This window comes from Symphalangus syndactylus, chromosome 13 (assembly GCF_028878055.3).
Source record: "Symphalangus syndactylus isolate Jambi chromosome 13, NHGRI_mSymSyn1-v2.1_pri, whole genome shotgun sequence".
NCBI lineage: Eukaryota > Metazoa > Chordata > Mammalia > Primates > Hylobatidae > Symphalangus > Symphalangus syndactylus.
Genome location: NC_072435.2, coordinates 108,003,351 through 108,025,833, shown reverse-complemented (window position 1 = coordinate 108,025,833; position 22,483 = coordinate 108,003,351). Strand labels below are relative to the sequence as shown.

General features: G+C 45.2%; 1 protein-coding gene across 12 annotated transcripts in view; it reads left to right on the top strand.

The window, feature by feature from the left end:
* Positions 1-4,153: 4,153 nt before the first annotated feature.
* The window catches only part of HECTD4 (HECT domain E3 ubiquitin protein ligase 4), a 234,325-nt gene continuing 215,995 nt past the window's right edge, over positions 4,154-22,483 (top strand). For all 12 annotated transcript variants that reach the window (XM_055237553.2, XM_063614390.1, XM_063614388.1 and 9 more), the window contains exon 1: positions 4,154-4,330. In XM_055237553.2, the coding sequence (XP_055093528.1) occupies positions 4,154-4,330 (177 nt within the window). The remainder of the gene's footprint in view (positions 4,331-22,483) is intronic.

Below are 22,483 nucleotides of genomic sequence, written 5' to 3'. Positions count from 1 at the left end.
GACTCCTGATCTTAAAATATCATTAAAAGTAGAAGAAATAAGACTAAGTACAGAAGAAATTTTATCTGAACTATTTAAGATGGTTAGAGTCCTGAATCTAAGCATTTAAAAATTGTGATGGGCTGGTCATAGTGGCTCATGCCTGTAATCCCAGTGCTTTGGGGAGGCCAAGGTGTGAAGATCACGTGAGGCTAGGAGTTGGAGATCAGCCTAGGCAACACAGGCAGCGCCCATCTCTACAAAACTTTTTTTTTAAAATGAAAAAATACCAGCCTGGCCAACATGGTGAAACTCCATCTCTACTAAACGTACAAAAGTTAGCTGGGTTTGGTGGTGGGTACCTGTAATGCCAGCTACTCGGGAGGCTGAACCAGGAGAATCACTTGAACCCGGGAGGTGGAGGTTGCAGTGAGCCAAGATCTAGCCATTGCACTCCAGCCTGTGTGACAGAGTGAAACTCCATCTCAAAATAAATAAATAAAATAAAATAGGCCGGGCATGGTGGCTCACACCTGTATTCCCAGCACTTTGGGAGGCCAAGGTGGGTGGATCACCTGAGGTCAGGACTTTGAGACCAGCCTGACCAACATGGTGAAACCCCGCCTCTACTAAAAATACAAAATTGGCCAGGCGTGGTGGTGCACGCCTGTAATCCCAGCTACTCAGGAGGCTGAGGCAGGAGAATCACTTGAACCCAGGAGGTGGAGGTTGCAGTGAGCCAAGATTGCGCTACTGCACTCCAGCCTGGGTGACAGAGCAAGACTCTGTCTCAAAAAATAATAATAATAATAATAATAATAATAATAGAGACAGGGTCTCTCTCTGTCACCCAGGCTAGAGTGCAGTGACACAACCATGGCTCATTGCAGCTTCAACCTCCTGGGCTCAAGCAATCCTCCCACCTCAGCCTTCTAAGTAGCTAGGACTACAGCTGCACATCACCATGCCCAGCTAATTTTGTTTGTTTATTTATTTATTTATTTAGAGACAGCGTTTCACTCTTGTTGCCCAGGCTGGAGTGCAATGGCGCAATCTCGGCTCACCGCAACCTCCGCCTCCTGGGTTCAAGTGATTCTCCTGCCTCAGCCTCCTGAGTAGCTGGGACTACAGGTGTACGCCACCACACCTGGCTAATTTTTATATATTTTTTAGTAGAGAAAGGGTTTCGCCATGTTGGCCACGCTGCTCTCGAACTCCTGACCTCAGGTGATCTGCCTGCCTCAGCCTCCCAAAATGCTGGGATTACAGGCGCGAGCGACCACAGCCGGCCTATATATATTTTTCATTGTGATAGATAGTTGTCATTAGGTTTGGAAAAGGGAATGAAGGGCCGGGCGCCGTGGCTCACACCTGTAATCCCAGTGCTTTGGGAGGCCGAAGCGGGTAGATCACGAGGTCAGGAGTTCGAGACCAGCCTGACCAACATGGTAAAACCCCGTCTCTACTAAAAATACAAAAATTAGCCAGGCATGGTGGCACACACCTGTAATCCCAGCTACTCGGGAGGCTGAGGCAGGAGAATCACTTGAAACCAGGAGGCAGAGGTTGCAGTGAGTCAAGAGGTTGCAGTGAGCCAAGATCACACCATTGCACTCCAGCCTGGGCAACAGAGCAAGACTCTGTCTCAAAAAAAAAAAAAAAAAAAAAGGAATGGAGTTTTCTTACAGCCAAAATAAGGAAGCTGAAGTTGTAAAATCAGACAGACCTGGGTTTACATCTGAGCTTTGATGTTTACTGGCTTTGTGACATTGAGCAAAGTATCTACCTGAGTCTTCGCTTCCCAGCTGAAAGTAGGAATAATAATACTCCCCCTCTCAGACATTTGGGAGCATTTGATGAAATGGCCATTCCATTACACTTGCCTGTTTTGTTTCCATGGTTCTGATCAACTCTGAACTGCTGGATTTATTGTTCTCTTCTTCCTCCTCTTCCTCTTCTTTTCTCCTTTTTTGAGACAGGGTCTTACTCTGTTGCCCAGGCTGGAGTGCAGTGGCATAATCTTAGCTGAATCACTGCAACTTCTGCCTTCTGGGCTCAAGCGATCTTCCTGCCTCAGCCTCCTGAGTTGCTGGGACTATAGGTGTGCACCACCACGCCTGGCTAATTTTTGTATTTTTTGTAGTGACAGGGTTTTGTCATGTTGCCCAAGGGGGTCTCGAGCTTCTGGGCTCAAGAGATGTGCCAGCCTTGGCCTCCCAAAGTGCTGGGATTACAGGCGTGAGCCACTGTGCCCGGCCATAATACTCCATCTTATGGATATATCATATTTTAGTTAACCAGCCCCATATTATTGGACATCTAGATTGATAATAGTTTTTCCTTTTGTAAATAATATTGAGCTACACAACCCTGTATATCCATCCTTGACTACGAGTCTGATTATTTCCTTCAGACAACTTCCTCAAAGTTGAATTGCTGGATCAAAGGGTATGCACCTTAATGTTCTCCTGTTATTATTATTGTTATTATTATTATTATTATTTTTGAGATGGAGTCTTGCTCTGTTGCCCAGGCTGGAGTGCAGTGGTATGATCTCGGCTCACTGCAGCCTCTGCCTCCTGGGTTCCAGTGATTCTCCTGCCTCAGCCTTCTGAGTATCTGGGACTACAGGCATGTGCAACCATTCCTGGCTAATTTGTGTATTTTTTTAAGTAGAGACAGGATTTCATCATATTGACCAGGCTGGTCTCGAACTCCTGACCTCAGGTGATCTACCCACCTTGGCCTCCCAAAGTGCTGAGATTACAGGCGTGAGCCACTGCGCCCGGCCTGTTTTATTATTTTTTAAGTGATAAAAATATACAAGTAATAGAGAACAATCTCATCTCAGTAGTTCCAGACCAGCCCCACACTCCCATGGCAACCCACCTTAAACATCTGGTGTGTATTTGCTCACGCATTTTTCTTTATACATATAGTTTTCCTTTCTTGCTTTTATAAAATGGCACTGGTGGGCATATATATATTTTTGGTGGGGAGGGAGGAATGGGGTTTCCCTCTGTCACCCGGGCTGGAGTGCAGTGGCAAGATAATAGCTCACTGCAGCCTCCACCTCCTGAGTTCAAGAGATCCTCTTGCCTCAGCCTCCCGAGTAGCTGGACTACAGACGCTTGCCACCCTGCCCCGCTAATTTTTATTTTTTGTAGACATGGGGTCTCCCTATGTTGCCCAGGCTGGCCTCAAACTCCTGGGCTCAAGCAATCCTTCTGCCTTGCCCTCCTAAAGTGCTGGGATTACAGGTGTGAGCCACCGCACCCGGCCTAGTGAGCATATTTTTAAGGTGCATGTCAATTAGTGTGGAAGACTGATGGAATGAACATAGCAATAATTAGAATTGCCACTCATGGAGCACATATTAAGTGTCGGGCATTGGGCATCAAGCATTGTTGACAGACGCTTTATTTTCACCAGGTTTTGAGTGCTTACTGGGTACTAGACTTTTCAGTAAATATTAATCACCTACTATGTGATTCTACCAAGTGCTTATGAACAAGTGTGCAGCGCCTATTCTGCGCCAGCCTTTTGCTTGCATCTCATTTAAAGGTGAAAACAAGGAGTGATCTCTATGTTTTGCCCAGGATGGGGGCGCGGGCCCGAGCAAGGGGTACACACCTGAGTAGGGACAGGACGGGGGAGGCGGCGTCCTCTTCCCTGGCGCGCTGCAGAGCCAGGGCTACCCTGAGCGGCCAGGGGGAGAAGGGGCCGGCGGAGGTCAGGCCGAGGGCAAGCTGCAGCGAAGGGCGAGGCGGAGATACAGGCCACCCGGGTGGCCTGGTCCGCGGAGCGGTGGGCGGGGCGGCGGGCGGGGCCTGTATTGTCCACTCCGCGGGGCATGCCGGGAGCCCCGCCCCCAACATGGCGTCTCACTGACAGTTGGCTGCCTAGCGGCAGAGGCGGATCCTGCTCTTGAGGGCGGCGGCGGCGGCGGCGGCGGCGGCGGCGGCGGCGGCGGCGGTCCCGGGGTCTCCCGGGCTGGGGTCGAGGGGGATGGCGACTCGGACGGCCTAGGGCGGAGCTGCACGGGCGAGGCAGCAAGCGGGGCGCCGCTGGCGGGCGCAGCGGCCGCTGCCATGGACTGGTGATCGCGGCGGCTCCTGCTCCGTTTCCCCTGGCCGGGCGTCTGCTCCTCAGCGCCAAGCCCTTAACCGGGGCCATGGGCTCGTCGGCGGCCGCGGCAGCGGCGGCGGCAGCGGCCGCTGACTCGGCGCAGTGGCTCTCGGTGAAGGAGGAGACCATCTTCCTGCACGACGGGCTGATCCGGGTCACCGACCTGGCCGAGCTGCCCAGCGAGATCCTCGGGGCCCCAGAGGCCGCCGACACCGACCTGGAGGTGAGCAAGGCGGCCCCCGGCCCCCGCCATTGGACTGGCCCACTCGCCTGGCGCCCCTGGGTCGGGCCCCCTCTTCGCCCCAGCCGCGGCCTCGCCTCCCGGGGGCTGCCGGGGCAGGTGTGTGTGGGCGCGGGGCGGGCAGGTGGGGGCCGCGGCCGCAGGTCTGCAGACCGCCCGCCCCGCTCTCCCTCCCTCCCTCGCTCCTCGGGGCCTGGCGCCCGCAGGGGATTTCATTTGTGGTTTTCTTTTGAGCGTTCCGACACCCGGCATTTTATTAGACTAGCGCCCGGCTGGGCCTTCATGCCCCGGAGGAGCCGCCGCCACCAGCCGGGCCCTCCCTCCCCTCCCCCACGGGCCCCCTGGACCCACTTCCAGGGCACACCCAGGTTGCTTAGCTTTGGGAACATTTTGATTTTCACGCTGTGCACCCTCCCACCCTTTTCTTCCCTAGTTCTGTGTTTTTTTTTTTCCAGGAGAGGGTAGTGGCAGCTGCGGGTCCGCGATGGGCAATCCAGCAACTTCTCTGTGTTGTGTCTCGGATGGATTGACACGGAGCCTTTGTGAGGGAAGCGGGCGATGTGGACAGCGAGAGGGATGCTTCAGCGGCCCTCCATGCACTCTCGGGGAAGGGTCACTGGCGCGTTAGGCCGCAGGGCCTTTTTGTGTGCCCGGGGGTCGCCGAGCATCCCGGGTTCAGAGTCGTGGCAGGTGCAACAGCAGATCTCATTAGTTGAGCTGCTTGGCCTTGGGGACAGAAGGGAACCAAATATGCCTGGTTGGTGGGAACTTTCCATCGACTTCACTTGGGTTCGTGTTTGCCTAGAGGTGGGAATACCGGCAGTATCGTTTCATGGAGGCCAGCGGATGCTGACACTGCTCCCCCTCCACTTTGTGGGATGACATTTTGATGTGTAGGTAGTATGGGGTGTCATCAAATTTTTACTGCCGTTAAGGAGAGCTTTCTGGGGTAGGGCGCAGAGAGGATGGCCTATCTTCTGGCTATAAACGGAATGCGAGGGATCTTTTGTGTTTTGCGGTTTTGCGTGCCGTTTGGCTTTACGCACAACGAACATTTATAGAAATGAATTAAAAGCCATTACTGTGTGTTTCTGGAAACGGCAGTGATCGGATCACATTGGCCGAGACATTTGGACGTGCTTGAGATGCGAATACGTTCCACTGTATTTTTGTGTCTGGATTTGCGGTTTCTTCAGCACTTCCGTTGTGAACTCTTAATTGACTTATTTTACAATCTAGTCACCAAAAAGAGGAGGATATGGTTGGTAGGGAATTCCTAACATGGAATTGTGTCTCATTTGGGCCTGTTCTATAAAAAGCAAGGTGTGTCTGAGTGTCTTATCTGCCTGAAAACTCAAGGGGTATTATGCTATGATAGTGGAATCTTTTGATTTAATTGGCTGTGTTGTGTGTGAAAGGTGGAAAGTGGATGCTCTTTGTTTCTTTCTTTTCTTTTTTTTCTCCCCAAGACCGAGTCTTGCTCTGTTGTCCAGGCTGGAGTGCAGTGTCGCGATCTGCTCACTGCAACCTCTGCCTCCGGGATTCAAGCGATTCTCCTGCCTCTGCCTCCCGAGTAGCTGGGGTTACAGGCGCGCGCCACCACGCCCGGCTGATTTTTGTATTTTTAGTAGAGACAGGGTTTCACCATGTTGGGCCAGGCTGGTCTGGAACTCCTGACCTCAAGTGATCTGCCTGCCTTGGCTTCCCAAAGTGCTGAGATTACAGGTGTGAGCCACTGTGCTGTGCCTATGCTCTTTGTTTCTTAAAGAGTAATCCAAGTTGACAGAACCAAAATTTATACATATATGTTATTTATGTAATTTATTTATTTTTAGGATTAGAAAGAGTAGGATTAGTTAAAATATCTGTGCTGTTAAGTTGGTTTTCCTGAAATGTTTATAAATGTATTGCATGAATTTGTCAGCTATTTCCACAGAAGAGTGGTTTTCAAAGGAAAGAACCTCTCTGGCCTGCTAGATTTTTTTTTTTTAATTGCTTTTTAAATTTATGGTCTGATTTCTCAGAAACTAGTATGTGTATGGGTGATAAACATTTATGACTGGTAGTAGTGAATAACTTGTTTCATTCTTTCCATGTTATACAGGCTCCATGGTATCAGGAGAAATAGATAGCTAAGAATGTTTTTGTGGCTATTAGATTTGTGTTTGTGTGGGTGCCTTCATATATATATATAAAATCTTTTTTTTTTTATTTTTTATTTTGAGACAGGGTCTCTCTCTGTTGCCTAGGCTAGAATGCAGTGGCTCGATCTCAGCTCACTGCAACCTCCGCCTCCCGGGTTGAGGCGATTTTCCTGCCTCAGCCTCCCAAGTAGCTGGGATTATAGGCATGCACCACCATGCCGGGCTAATTTTTGTATTTTTCGTAGAGACAAGGTTTTGCCATGTTGGCCAGGCAAGTCTCGAACTCCTGACCTCAGGTAGTCCGCCTGCCTCGGCCTCCCAAAGTGCTGGAACTACAGGCATGAGCCACCACGCCCAGTACATATTTAATTACTTAATAATATTGATTAAATGTATCCTACATGTCAGGCATTATTTTATTAAATTCTCAAAAGAGCCTAACAATTGGAAATATTGCACTCATTGTACAGATGAAGGTAGTGCAGAGTAGGTATTCAACTTGCTCAAGAGCACATAAAGAGCTTGCACATCAACCTAGTTCTGTTCACTGCACATCTGCTCCTCATCATAATATTTTATTGCCTCCATGCATGTATAGTATTTGTATTTGCAATTATTTTAAATTTCATAACTAGCTACAGACGAAAGAATCTCTATTTTCTTTTAGTACCTGTTTCTTTTTCATATTTGAGGAAGATTCATGGTTTATTAATTTTTTTTTTTTTTTTTGAGATGAGTCTCGCTCTGTTGCCCAGGCTGGAGTGCAGTGGCACAATCTCAGCTCACTGCAGGCTCCGCCTCCTGGGTTCACGCCATTCTCCTGCCTCAGCCTCCCCAGCAGCTGGGACTACAGGCGCATGCCGCCATGCCCAGCTAAGTTTTGTATTTTTAGTAGAGACGGGGTTTCACCGTGTTAGCCAGGATGGTCTCTATCTCCTGACCTCATGATCCGCCCACCTCGGCCTCCCAAAGTTCTGGGATTACAGGCGTGAGCCACCGTGCCCGGCGGTTTATTAATTTTTTAAAAGCTATCTTTCGAAATACCACCACACCTATGAAATAGTGTTTCAAGCCTCTCCTTCCAGTAGACATCTGGGTGAATAATGGCCATTTTCCACAGAGTTTTATAATATATAGAATCCTTCAGTTGACACTTTTGGATTATGAGGGACGGGACTCAAGTTGACTAATTTATGACTGGCAACCTTACTGCAGAAGAGTGCAATAGAGAGTCTTAGAATTTTACGCTGGGCGCAGTGGCTCATGCCTGTAATCCCAGCAATTTGGGAGGCCAAGACGGGTGGATCACAAGGTCAGGAGATTGAGACCATCCTGGCTAACACGGTGAAACCCCGTCTCTACTAAAAAAAAATACAAAAAATTAGCCGGGCGTGGTGGTGGGCGCCTGTAGTCCCAGCTACTCGGGAGGCTGAGGCAGGAGAATGGCGTGAACCCGGGAGGTGGAGCTTGCAGTGAGCTGAGATCGCATCACTGCACTCCAGCCTGGGCAACAGAGCTAGACTCTGTCAAAAAAAAAAAGAGAGAGAGTCTTAGAATTTTAGAGCAGGAGAGACTTTAGAGATAAGAATGTCCCTCATTTTAGAAAGAAGTTCTCTGAGATCTCCTGATCTCAGAGATCAGAAGATGAGGTTATGACTTAGTCACTGTAGCATAGCTAGTTGTGGCAGGGCAATGACTAGACCCTAGCTTTTCTGCCTTTGGATTCCAGTGTTCTGTTCACCCTGTAAGCACTAATCAAAGTCAATCTAAAGAAAGAATCCCTCGTAAGAAGTAGATCAACATGAACTTAGTATTTTAATTTAAGCAGATCCAGAGTATTTGAATTAAAATTTTTCTTCCCAGTAAATTCTTTTTCTTTCTTTCTTTCTTTTTTGAGACCGAGTTTTATTCTTGTCACCCAGGCTGGAGTGCAGTGATACGATCTCGGCTCACTGCAACCTCCACCTCCCGGGTTCACGCAATTCTTCTACCTCAGCCTTCCAATTAGCTGGGATTACAGGCATGTGACACCATGCCCAGCTAATTTTGTATTTTTAGTAGAGACTGGGTTTCACCATGTCTGCCAGGCTGGTCTCGAACTCCTGACCTCAAATGATCTGCCTTCCTTAGCCTCCCAAAGTGCCGAGATTACAGGCGTGAGCCACCACACCTGGCCTCTTCCCAGTAAATTTCTAAACAGATTTTTTTTTTTTAAGCAATAAATAATGTTTAATCAACTAATTCATTCAACAAGTATTGGTGGAATTTAGAGTGAGCTGGGCCAACCATCCTGGATGTTGGGCATATAGCAGTGGATAAAATAAAATCCTTGTCCTCAAAAAGCTTATAATTTAGTGGGATGATATAGACAATGACAAATATGTAACATGACATAGAGGCAAATGATAAGTGCAAAAGAGAAAAGTATAGCTCAGTAAAGAGATGGAGAGCATTGGAAAGAGGGCTCTGTTTTTTTGTTTTAATTTTTTTGTTGTTGTTAGAGATGGGGCCTTGCTATATTGTCCAGGCTGGTCTTGAATTCCTCCTGGCCTCAAGTGATCTTCCCACCTGAGCCTCCCAGAGTGCTCAGCATGAGTCACTGCACTCAGCCAACTCTCCTGTTTTATTTTATTTTATTTTTAATTATTTATTTTTGAGACAGAGATTCTCACTCTGTTTCCCAGGCTGGAATGCAGTAGTGCCATCTCTGCTCACTGCAACTTCCACCTCCCGGGTTGAGGCGATTCTCCAGCCTCAGCCCCCTGAGGAGCTGGGATTACAGGCACACACCACCACGTCTGGCTAATTTTTGTATTTTCAGTAGAGACGAGTTTCACCATGTTGGTCAGGCTGGTCTTGAAACCCGGACCTCAGGTGATCCGCCCACCTCCGCCTCCCAAAGAGTTGGGATTACAGGCATCAGCCACCGCACCCAGCCTGTCCTGTTTTATATAGGGTGGACACGAAAGGAAAGCCCAGGATGGCTTTTGAGCAGAGACCTGAAGGGAGGGAGGGAGTATACCATATGGCTACCTGGGAAAGAACATCCCATACAGAGACGACAGCAAGAGCCAAGTCCTTGAGAGGGAAGCGCCCTCAGCATATTTGGAGCTCTGAGCCCAGTAAGCTAAAGGGGAGAGGAGAGATGGGGAGCAGGGGATACAGATCAAGTAGATCCTTGTAGGTGAGGGCTTTGGATCTTACTATGAGTGAATTAAGAATGCAGAGTGTGGCCGGGCGTGGTGGCTCACGCCTGTAATCCCAGCACTTTGGGAGGCCAAGGTGGGCAGATCACGAGGTCAGGAAATCAAGACCATCCTGGCCAACACAGTGAAACCCCGTCTCTACTAAAAATACAAAAAATTAGCCGGGCGTGGTGGCAGGCGCCTGTAGTCCCAGCTACTCGGGAGGCTGAGGCAGCAGAATGGTGTGAACCCAGGAGGCGGAGCTTGCAGTGAGCCAAGATCACGCCACTGCACTCCAGCCTGGGTGAAAGAGTGAGACTCCGTCTCAAAAACAAAACAAAACAAAAGAATGCAGAGTAAGGCTTTTTCTTGTTCTTTAAAATAGCCATTTGTTAGAACATGTGGAAAAAGGCAAAGAGAAAAAAAAAGAAAAAAGTAGCCGTTTGTATTTATTTTAATTTTATGTTGCTAGTAGAAAGCAAAAGGCATATAGGAATTTTTATTATTATTATTTTTTAGACAGGAGTCCTGCTATGTTGCCCAGCCTAGGGTGCAATGGCTCTATCTCGATTCACTGCAACCCCTGCCTGTCAGGTTCAAGGGATTCTCCTGCCTCAGCCTGCCAAGTAGCTGGAATTACAGGCGACCCTCGCCCCGGCTAATATTTTTTTTTTTGTATTTTTAATAGAGATGGGGTTTCACCATATTGGCCAGGGTGGTCTTGAACTGTTGACCTCAAGTGATCCAACCGCCTCTACCTCTCAAAGTTTTGGGATTACAGATGTGAGCCACCACGACCGGCTTAGGAAATTTTTTTAAATGTTGAAATAAATATACATTTAAGAGAAATAAAAAAGCAATAACTCAAAAATAACATCTCAAATGTTATTGCATTTTGCATTGCATTTCATAGAACATTATTCTTTTTAAGAAAAAGGGAATTTAAGAGGGGGAAAAAAGGAATAGCTTACTTGCGGGAATTCCAAAAGCTTTCTGCTTCCTATTCCATTTTTCTTTACAAACCGCAGTTGGGAACAAGCAGGCATCGTATATAAGAGTGTTGACAAGCCGGGCGCGGTGGCTCACGCTTGTAATCCCAGCACTTTGGGAGGCCGAGGCGGGCGGATCACGAGGTTAGGAGATTGAGACCACGGTGAAACCCCGTCTCTACTAAAAATACAAAAAAATTAGCCCGGCGTGGTGGCGGGCGCCTGTAGTCCCAGCTACTCGGAGAGGCTGAGGCAGGAGAATGGCGTGAACCCGGGAGGCGGAGCTTGCAGTGCGCCGAGATTGCGCCACTGCACTCCAGCCTGGGTGACAGAGCGAGACTCCGTCTCAAAAAAAAAAAAAAAAAAAAAAAAAGGAGTGTTGACAGAGAAGCTGATTGACTTACCTAAGGTAGCTAAGATATTTCTTACTCCACGGTTGAAGTTCATTTTAAATTTAAGCATTTTGGTTAGTGCCTCTCATATTTCATTGTGTTTGCTTGTAAGTACTCCCTCTCCACCCTGCCCCACACCACACAAAGACTTGAACATGAATGTTCAAGTTAGCTTTATTTGTGATTGCCCAAAGCTGGAAACAATCCAAATGTCCGTCAGCAGGTGAATGGATAAACAAATGTGCTACATCCATACAATGGAATATTACTCAGCAACAAAAATGAGTGAACCGTTGGTACTCACAACATGGATTTATGCAGAGTGGAAGAAACCAGACAAACAGTACATACTGTAAGACTCCATTTCTATGAAATTCTAGAAATGCAGACTAATCTGTAGTGGTTGCCTGGGTATAACGGCAGGCAGGAAAGGATGAGAGGGACGGAGTATAAAGGAGCATGAAGAAACTTTTGGGGCGATGGCTCTTTCCCTATTTTGATTGTGGTGATGGTTTCACATTTGTATATGTATGTCAAAACTCATTAAATCACACACTTTAAATATGTGCAGTTTACTGTATGCCAATTATATGTTAATTAACAAATGAAACCTAATAGATGCAAAGGGTTTTTGTTTATTATTTTGTTTTGCCAAATAAGAAAAGGGGCATTTGGGTTTGAAGTTGATCAGCTGAAATCGTCAAGGCTTTAAATACTTATCATATACTCAAGTGAAATCTTTGAGATGATATTTAGATTTATGTTGGTCTATTCTCCTAGGAGGACACTGCTAGCCTATATATCCTTTGGGCAAAATCCTTTGGAAAGTGTTTATGTACTTTTATAGAATTCTAGATTTGGATGAGTTAATGAATAAGCGAATAAACTACCCTTGTTCACCAGTAGTGTTGATTACCATGCAATTAATGAGCACTGTAGTAGGAGTCACTGAATCTTGGTGCAGTATTCTGTGAGCTTGGGCAAAAGGCCTAACAGGCTTTCAGGCTTGTCTGGCTCAAGCTGTAAAATGAGAATGAAGTATTTGAGGGCTGTGGGAGTCAGTATTGCCTTGAAGTTAAAGTCAGGTTTAAAGAGTCAAACTGGGATTGAAATTCTAGCTCTGCTCCTTGCTTGCTGTGTGACCTTGGGCAAATTCCATACCTTTTTTTAAACATATTTTTCTAGAGACAGGTTCTCACTCTGTCACTGGCTGGAGAGCAGTGGTGTGATCATAGTTCACTGCAGCCGCACACTCCTGTGCTTTTTTTTTTTTTTTTTTTTTTTTGAGACAGAGTCTCGCTCTGTCACCCAGGCTGGAGTGCAGTGGTGCAATCTCGGCTCACTGCAAGCTCCGCCTCCCGGGTTCACGCCATTCTCCTGCTTCAGCCTCTCCGAGTAGCTGGGACTACAGGCGCCCGCCACCACACCCGGCTAATTTTTTGTATTTTTAGTAGAGACGGGGTTTCACTGTGGTCTCAATCTCCTGACCTCGTGATCCGCCCGCCTCGGCCTCCCAAAGTGCTGGGATTACAAGCGTAAGCCACCGCGCCCGGCCTCACTCCTCTGCTTTAAGTGGTCTTCCCACCTTAGCCTCCTGAGTAGCTGGGACTACAGGTGTGCTACTAATTTTTTAATGTTTTATAGAGATGGAGTCATGCTGTGTTGCTCAGGCTGGTTGTGAACTCCTGGCCTCAAGCAATCGTCCTGTCTCAGTCTCCCAAAGTGCTGGGATTACAGGTGTGAGCCACTGCACCTGGCCAAATTCCATACCTTCAGAAATCACTAGTTACTTTTTTTTTTTGGGACAGAGTCTCATTCTGTCACGCAGGCTGGAGTGCAATAGCACGATCGCAGCTCACTGCAACCTTCGCCTCCCAGGTTCAAGTGGTTCTCCTGCCTCAGCCTCCCGAGTAGTTGGTGCATCACCATGCCTGGCTAATTTTATGTTTTTAGCAGACACAGGGTTTCACAACGTTGGCCAGGCTGGTCTGGAACTCCTAACCTCTGGTGGTGATCTGCCCTCCTCAGCCTCCCAAAGTGCTGGGATTATATGTGTGAGCCACCGCGCCCAGCCCCTAGTTATCTTCTGGTGCATCTTCTTAGTCATCATTGTCACTATCGCTACCACTCCCACGACAACAGCGCCAGCATATTGAGTGGCACGTTCTGTGCTAAGTGCTTCACATCCATTATTTTATTTAATCCTCACAAAAAACATGAGGTTCGTACTGGATTATCTTTATTTTTATTATTTTTGTTTTTTTTGTTTTGTTTTGTTTTTTTTGTTTGTTTTGAAATGGAGTCTTACTCTGTCGTCCAGGCTGGAGTGCAGTGGCGTGATCTCGGCTCACTGCAACCTCCGCCTCCTGGGTTCAAGTGATTCTTCTGCCTCAGCCTCCCGAGTAACTCCCGTGCCGCCGCACTTGGCTATTTTTTGTATTTTTAGTAGAGATGGGGTTTCACCATGTTGGCCAGGCTGACTCCTGACCTCAAGTGATCCACCCTCCTTGGCCTCCCAAGTGTTGGGATTTCAGGCGTGAGCCACCGTGCCTGGCCAAGGATTATTTATTTTATAAATGAGGAAACTGGCACAGACAAAAGTTAAGTAACTTGACAAAGGTAAGATTGTTAGTGGCAAAGCTAAGGCTGAAATAGATCTGTCTGATTCCAGCCCTGAGTCCATATTCTTGAACTATTATGTTACACTGTCATCATCTAAAAGGGTGGGATAATGATAGGGCTAATGTCAGAATTAAAAAGATGGAGGTGGCCAGATATGGTGTCTCATGCCTGTAATCTCAGCACTATGGGAGGGCAAGGAGTGGATTGGATTTCAAGACCAGCCTGGACAACATGGCAAAACTCTGTCCCTACAAACAAATACAATAAAATTAGCTGGGCGTGGTGGCATGCACTTGTAGTCCCAGCTACTCAGGAGGCTGAGGCTGAAAAATCACTTGAGCCCAGGAGGCAAAGGTTGTAGTAGGCCAAGACTGTGTCACTGCACTCCAGCCTGGGTGACAGAGCCAGACCCTGTCTCAAAAAAAAACAAAAATAATAATAATAATAATAAGATGGATGTGAGCTGAGTGTGGTGGCTCATGCCTGTAATTCTAGCAGTTGAGAGGCCAAAGCAGGAGAATTGCTTGAGACCAGGAGTTCAAGACCAGCCTGGGCAACATAGCAAGATCCCATCTCTACAAAACATTTTAAAATTAGCTGGACATGGGCCAGGTGCAGTGGCTCATGCGTGTAATCCCAGCACTTTGGGAGGCGGAGGTGGGCGGATCATGAGGTCAGGAGATCGAGACCGTCCTCACTAACACGGTGAGACCCCATCTCTACTAAAAAAATACAAAAAAATAGCCGGGCGTGGTGGCGGGCACCTGTAGTCCCAGCTACTCGGGAGGCTGAGGCAGGAGAATGGCGTGAACATGGGAAGCGGAGCTTGCAGTGAGCCGAGATTGCGCCACTGCACTCTAGCCTGGGCGACAGAGCGAGACTCCATCTCAAAAAAAAAAAAAAATTAGCTGGGCATGGTTGGCTACTTGGGAGGCTGAGGTGGGAGGATCACTTGAGTCCAGGAGCTGGAAGAGGCGGTAAGCTATGATTGTGCCACTGTACTCCAGCCTGCATGACAGAGTGATTCCCTGACACCAAAATATTAAAAAAAAAAAAAAAAAAGATGTGATTATGTTTAAAGTGTATTGACTCTCTTTATAAGGTGCTATGTTGCTTGGAAGTTATTTTATGCATATTCAGCCAGCTGCCTATTGTATTTGAAAGCAAAACTATCCCATCAACATAATTTTTTCTATAGTAGTGGAATCGTTTTTTGTTTGTTTGTTTGGTTGGTGATCCCTGCGGAATTTTCTTTTTTTTTTTTTTTTTTTTTTGAGACAGAGTTTCTCTCTTGTTGCCCAGTCTGGAGTGCAATGGCACGATCTCGGCTTACCGCAACCTCCGCCTCCCAGGTTTAAGCAATTCTCCTGCCTCAGCCTTCCGAGTAGCTGGGATTACAGGCGCCCACCTCCACGCCCAGCTCATTTTGTAGTTTTAGTAGAGACGGGGTTTCTCCATGTTGGTCAGGCTGGCCTCGAACTCCTGACCTCAGGTGACTTGCTTGCCTCGGCCTCCCAAGGTGCTGGGATTACAGGTGTGAGCCACTGCACCTGGCTGGAATTTTCTTTCCTTTTTTTTTTCTTTTTGAAATGGAGTTTCTCTTTTGTTGCCCAGGCTGGAGTGCAATGGCGCGATCTCGGCTCACTAAAACCTCCGCCTCTTGGGTTCAAGCCATTCTTCTGCCTTGGCCTCCCAAGTAGCTGAGATTACAGGCATGTGCCACCATGCCCAGCTAACTTTGTATTTTTAGAAGAGACGAGGTTTCACTATGTTGGTCAGGCTGCTCTTGAACTCCTGACCTCAGGTGCTCCACCCACCTCGGCCTTCCAGAGTGCTGGGATTACAGGCGTGAGCCACCACGCCTGGCTGGAATTTTCTTCCTTTCCAATTTGTTTGCAATATGGCTAGGCAGATGAGATAATAGATAGTCACTGTTTCAGTTTTTCTCCAATTGTGTACCTAAGGTCTTGCTAAATAAATCAGCTTTGATTATTATCTATCTTCTTGGCTTCCATCTTTACTGTCATAAAATACCACCTGTTGGCTCAAGATGCTGGGTGGGTGGTCATGCATCTCTTCTTTCCTAGGTCTGAAGGTAACTGTGGTGATAATTATGAAAGGACTGTCAATTGCCAAAAGTGCCCCATGCTTTCCCCTCCCCACATTTCCCTCTTGTTTTACAACAGTGATTGTGAGGTAAACACAAGGAGTGTAGTCTGCTTTACAAGATGTTTAGTCAATAGTTGTAGACAAATGTAAATAACAGCAGGTGATCAACTATGGGACAAACACATAGGAGAGAAGATTGCAGAAATTGTGTAACTTTTATTTTGATCCTGCATTTTAAGCATAGCTTATGAATCTATTAATTAAAAAAAAAAACTATGAGTAGTACATGAATACATTCTTGACAAAATGGAAATAACAGGTAAAACTGAAGTCCCTTTTAAGCACCATCTCTAATTTGGATCTCTGTGTCCTTCTTGCCCGGGCTAAATTAGTGACAATTTTTTCGTGTGTATTCTTCAAGACCATTTTAAAATTTTGGTGTGTATATAACACATTCTATTTTTTTCTTTTTTACATAAAGATGTCATACTAGACATATCTTTCTGTAACTTGCTTTTTTTTTTAAACTCAAGGATATGTTTTGATCGTTCTATGTCTCCATATATATATCTACCACATTATTTTTAAGTGCTGCACAAGACTCTAGAAATGCCACAGTTTTATTTAGACATTCCCTATTGATGAGTATCTTAGTTTCCTGTTGCCATGTTAACAGATTATCACAAATTTCGTGGCTTAAGGCAACACGGATTTATTCTCTTACATTTTTGGAAGTCAGAAGTTTGAAATGAGTCTCACTGGGCTAAAAGTCAAGCATTGGTAGGTCTGGTTCCTTCTGCAGGCTCTAGGGGAGAATCTGTTCCCATGCCTTTTCCACAGCATCTTGTGGCCACTTGTATTTCTTGGCTTGTTGCTGTTTCTTCCATCTTCAGAGTATGTTACTGCAGTCTCTCATCTGTCATCACATCGCCTTCTCCTCTGACCCACTCTTCCCGCATCCCTTTTGTAAGCACTCTTGTGAGTACATTTAGGGCCCACCCAGATAATACAGGATAATCCCTCCATCTCAAGATCTTTAACTTAATCACATCTGCAAAGTCCCTTTTGCCATCTAAGGTCACATTTACAGGTTCCAAGGATTAGTAGGTGGACATTTTGGTGGGCGCCATTATTCAGTTGAGCACGATGGGTATTTTGGTTGTTTTCAGTTTTTCACTCTTAAAAACAGTCCTTCAGTACAGATTCTTGCATGCCTGCTTATGCACACCTCAGATTATTTCGCTAGGGTAAGTGGAATTGCTGGGTCATTGGTGACAAGTTAATTTTAATAGATACTACCAAATTGCCCTCCTGTGTGATTACCAATTTATAGTCCCAGTATTAGTGTTTGATAGGACCTCTTTTCCGCACACCCTCTCAGAGGCCATTTTAGAACTCACAGGTTTGCTTAATTTGGCTGGGTGAGGTGGCTGACACTGTAATCCTGGCATTTTGGAAGGCTGAGGCAGGCGGATCACTTGAGGTCAGGAGTTCGAGTCCAGCATGGCCAACATGGGAAAACCCCATCTCTACAAAAAATATTTTAAAAATTAGCTGGGCGTGGTGGTGGGTGCCTCTAATCCCAGCTGCTTGGGAGGCTGAGGCAGGAGAATTGTTTGCACCTGAGAGGCGGAGGTTGCAGTGAGCCAAGATCACACCACTGCACTTCAGCCTGGGTGACAGAGCAAGACTCTGTCTCAAAAAAAAAAAAAAAAAAAAAAAAAAAAAAAAAAAAAATCCTAGGTTTGCTTAATAAGCCAATAACTTTGGCTCCAAAAGATGCATCCAATGGATGTAATTGGGTACCTAGAAATGCACGCTGAACCCTGGTCAGCCAAAAGAAGCCAGAGTTTTCTGTCAGTGCCATCCAGCTCTTATGAGTTCACTTCAGAGCACCTCTCTTGTGGCTTGATAGACTTCTTGTCCCAGCATAGGCTCATTTTGGTCAGTAATCCGGTTAATACAGACCATGTCCATATATAGGCAGGAGAGAAACAATGACTCCTTACTCCGTGATGGTTTGTGGATAGTGCCAGAGACCAGGAGGGCGAGGGAGCTGCACACACTGCGAAGAGAAGCATTGGCTCCCAAAGTGTGCTCAGAATGCACAGCAGTTGTGAGGGAGACTATTTGGACTTAGAGCCCCTGAAAATTTTCTCTCTTACATGCTAATAACATGTAACTCCCCAGTTCAAGTGATAATGCCTCAGCCTCCCAAGAAACTGGGATTACATTTTTTTTACCTATGTGAAAAATACCTATATTAAGTGGATTGTATTTTTATGCTATGTAAAACCTTTTTGATTATAAGTAAATAATACAGGGATGTTGTTGAAAATAGAGAAAACATCTAAAAGTATAAGAGAGACAATAAATACCCTGGGATTACACCATTCCACCAGAACGAAATTAATTTTTTATTATTTGCTTCTTCAGCTCATATTTTTATATAGATGAAATTGGGATTATATGCTATTTGCAGTTTTGGATTCTGTGATCACTTACTGGGAACATTTTGAATAAGATTTAAAGATATAATTTTTAATGTCTGCATAGTAATTTATGGATGTACTATAATTGTCTTCTGCTGTTTCTTTAAATCTGCTATTTTAAAGATAATCTACTATTTAAAGATAATATCAATTTATAGGAAGCGAAATAATTTTCAGTATTTGAAGCGTTACCTGTTTGATAGAGTTTGGTAAATTATAAATTTGTAGTGATTTTTAAAGTGTTTCTGTGACTTATTACTGTTAATACTCTATAATTTCAAGGGATTTTAATAGTGCTGTATGAATCCTCTCCCGACAATGTTGAATATTTGCATGGAGCTTATAGTTTAGAAAGTGCTATTAAGCACATTTGGTGAATAATTAATGTTCCATGATGGGACACTTTGGAGTGGACACATTTGGATCCCTAGCGCTTTTACTAAAACCTGTAGTTGGCTGAATTACTAGGTCAGAGCACAGTGTATAGCAATTTTAGATTAACAATAAGATGCGTAATTTGCAAAGTATTTTATGCAAATTGTAGGTTTAGTAATGCTAATAACTACAGATTCGGCATTCAAGTAGTGGTTTTATACTAACAAAATATTAACATTCAGTTTGTATTTGTAATGGATCTTTTCAGCGTTTACTCTATTTGCTTTGTGCTCTGTAGTTTGTGTTATGATTTCAAATGTGTAAAGTCTAATACAATAGATGTAGCTATTTGTGGGGCAGAGTAGAAAATCTGGACCTTCTATCTCTATGACGTGTTTGCCTTTTTTTTTTCTTTTGAGATGGGGTCTCACTCTGTTGCCCAGGCTGGAGTGCAATGGCAAGATCTTGGCTCACTGCAACTTCTGCCTCCTGGGTTCAAGCGATTCTCCTGCCTCAGGCTCCCAAGTAACTAGGATTACAGGTGCATGACACCATGCCCAGCTAAATTTTTGTATTTTTATTAGAGATGGGGTTTCACCATGTTGGCCAGGCTGGTTTCGAACTCCTGACCTCAGATGACCCACCCACCTCTGCCTCCCAAAGTGCTAGAATTACGGGTGTGTGCCACTGGGCCCTGCCGGAAGCATTTTTTCAGTTGAGTTTATAAATAAACTTTCCTTTCCCTCAGGGGTTCTGAACCTAAGTAGGATTCAGAGATGCATGGGATCCATGAATAGAATTCATGGCATCTGTGACCTTGGATGGGAAAAAAATATGTATCTTTATTTTCACATACCTTTAGCTGAAATTCAGCATTTGGTTTTGTTTTCTTTCCCTTTCTTTCTTTCTTTCTTTCTTTCTTTCTTTCTTTCTTTCTTTCTTTCTTTCTTTCTTTCTTTCCTCTCTCTCTCTCTTTCTTTTTTCTTTTCTTTTCTTTTCTTTTCTTTTTTCTTTCTTCTTTCTCCAACTCTTACTCTGTCACCCAGGCTGGAGTGCAATGGCACAATCTCGGCGCACTGCAACTTCCACCTCCCCAGTTCAAGTGATAATGCCTCAGCCTCCCAAGAAACTGGGATTACAGGTGTGCGCCACCACACCTGGCTAATTTTTGTATTTTTGGTAGAGATGGGGTTTCACCATGTTGGCCAGGTGGGTCTCGTACTCCTGACCTCAAGTAATTTGCTTGCCTCAGCTTCCCAAAGTGCTGGGATTACATGCATGAGCCACTGCACCCAGCCAAAATTTAGCATTTTCTCCCCCTGAAGGCAGTCAACAAACCCAAGTAGTATTGGCAGTGTACCTACATGTACAATACAAAAAAAAATAGTAACAAGCAATTTTTTCTTTTTCCTTTTCTTTCTTTCTTTTTTTTTTTTTTTTTGAGACAGAGTTTCACTCTTGTTGCCCAGGCTGAAGTGCAATGGCGTGATCTCGGCTCACCGCAACCTCCGCCTCCTGGGTTCAAGCGATTTTCCTGCCTTAGCCTTCAAGTAGCTGGTATTACAGGTGCCCACCACCATGTCTGGCTAATTTTTGTATTTTTAGTAGAGATGGGGTTTCGCCATGTTGGCCAGGCTGGTCTCTAACTCCTGACCTCAGGTGATCCGCCCACCTTGGCCTCCCAAAGTGCTGGGATTACAGGCGCTCTTTTTCTTTCTTCTTCTTTTTTTTTAATGTTGAAATAATTAAGAATGTTGGCCAGGTGCACCCAGCAACAAGCAATTTTTTCAAAAAAGAACAATGTCCTTTTTAAGAGACACGGTCTCACTCTGTTGTCTGGACTGAGTACGGCAGCATAATCATAGCTCACTGCCACCTCAATTTCCTGAGCTCAAGCGATCCCGCCATCTCAGCTTCCCAAGTAGCTGGGACTATAGGCTCACACCACCATGCCTTACTAATTTTTTATTTTTTTAAATTTTTTTTTTGTAGAGATGGGGTCTCACTAGGTTACCCAGGCTGGTCTTGAACTCCTGAGCTCAAGTTGTCTACCCACCTTGGCCTCCCAAAGTGCTGGGATTACAGATGTGAGCCACTGTGCTTTGCCAAAATGGAACCATTTTTTTTTTTTCACCAGGTATTTTGGGTTTTTTCCCTCTTATCTGAGGGAGAATGTTGGTCATCTGAAAGTAGGCGAATAAAATTTAATAAAATTTTGTTAGTATTGGTATCTTATACTGCTTATCATTTTAAACAGGTAACCTCAAATGGTAACCGTTGCCTGTAATCCCAGCACTTTCGGAGGCTGAGGTGGGTGGATCGCCGGAGCCCAGGGGTTTGAGACCAGCCTGGGCAACATGGTGAATACAAAAATACAAAAAATTAGCTGGGCGTGGTGGTATATACCCGAGTCCCAGGTACTCGGGAGGCTGAGGTGGGAGGATCACTTGAGCCCAGAAGGCAGAGGTTGCAGTGAATCAGCCGAGATCGCTCCACTGCACTCCAGCCTGGGCAACACAGGGAGACCCTGTCTCAAAAAAAACAAAACAAAACAAAACAAAACAAAAAACAAGCAGCAGTAACAGTTGCTATCCCAAGAGAAACATTGTTTTTAAAATCTGAAATGCATTTTTGCTTCTGTCCTGTCCACTTGTAGAGTACAATTATTTGCCTGCAATTTCTTTTGTTGTTCAGATTGTTGTTTTACATTAGTATTGTCAAGGTTCAGGAGTTTTACTTAAATAGCCTCCAGAACTGCACTGTCCAGTTGGTAGCCACCACCCACATGTGGCTACTGAGCACTTGAATGTGGCTGGTCAGAATAGAAATGTGCTGAAAGTATAATACACATCAGATTTGTGAAGGCTTCATGCAAAAAAAATTTTGAAAGAACTCAGTAGTAATATTTTATTTTTCATTTTAATTTACATTTTTAGAGACAGGGTCTCACTCTGTCACCCAGGCCAGAGTGCAGTGGCACTATCGTAGCTCACTGTAACCTTGAACTCCTGGGCTCAGCCTCCCCAGCAGCTAGGACTATAGGCATATGCCACCACACCCGGCTAGTAATAATCCATATTGATTAAATGTTGAAATGATGATTTGTATATATAATGGGTTAAGTAAAATCTATTTAAACTAAAAATACTAGAATTAATTTATCTATTTATTTTTACCTTTTTTAACATGGCTTCTGGAAAATATTAAATTATATATGTGTCTTATGTATTTCTGTTAGACAATGCTCTTTAGATAGAGGTCAGTAAACTGGCTTTCAGGGTCATATCCAGCCAACTATCTGTTTTCATAAATAAAGTTTTATTGGAACATAACCAGCCTATTTGTTTACGTATTGTTTCCCTTCATGCTACAAAGCAGAATTGAGTAGTTGTGACAAGATTTTATGCTCCACAAGCCTTCTAGGGCTCTGTGATCAAATAAGATCATAAGTTGAGGACACAGGTGAGGAAAAATTCACTAATGGAGAATAAAATAAGAATAGGTAGTTATTTTTGATGAACTAAAGTAGTTCAGGTGAGACTCTAGGAATTTTAATTGCAGTTACACTTTTTATTTTTAAAATTTTTATTTTTTTATTAAGACAGGGTCTCGCTTTATTGTCCATGGCTGGAGGGCAGTGGCACGTAGTCATGGCTCACTGGACCTCCCGGGCTCAATTGATTCAAGTGCCTCAGCCTCTTGAGTAGCTGGGGCTACAGGCCCATGCCACCACGCCTGGCTAATTTTTGTATTTTTGTAGAGATAGAGTTTCATCATGTTGTTCAGCCTGGTCTCAAACTCCTGGGCTCAAGCTATCTATCTGCCTT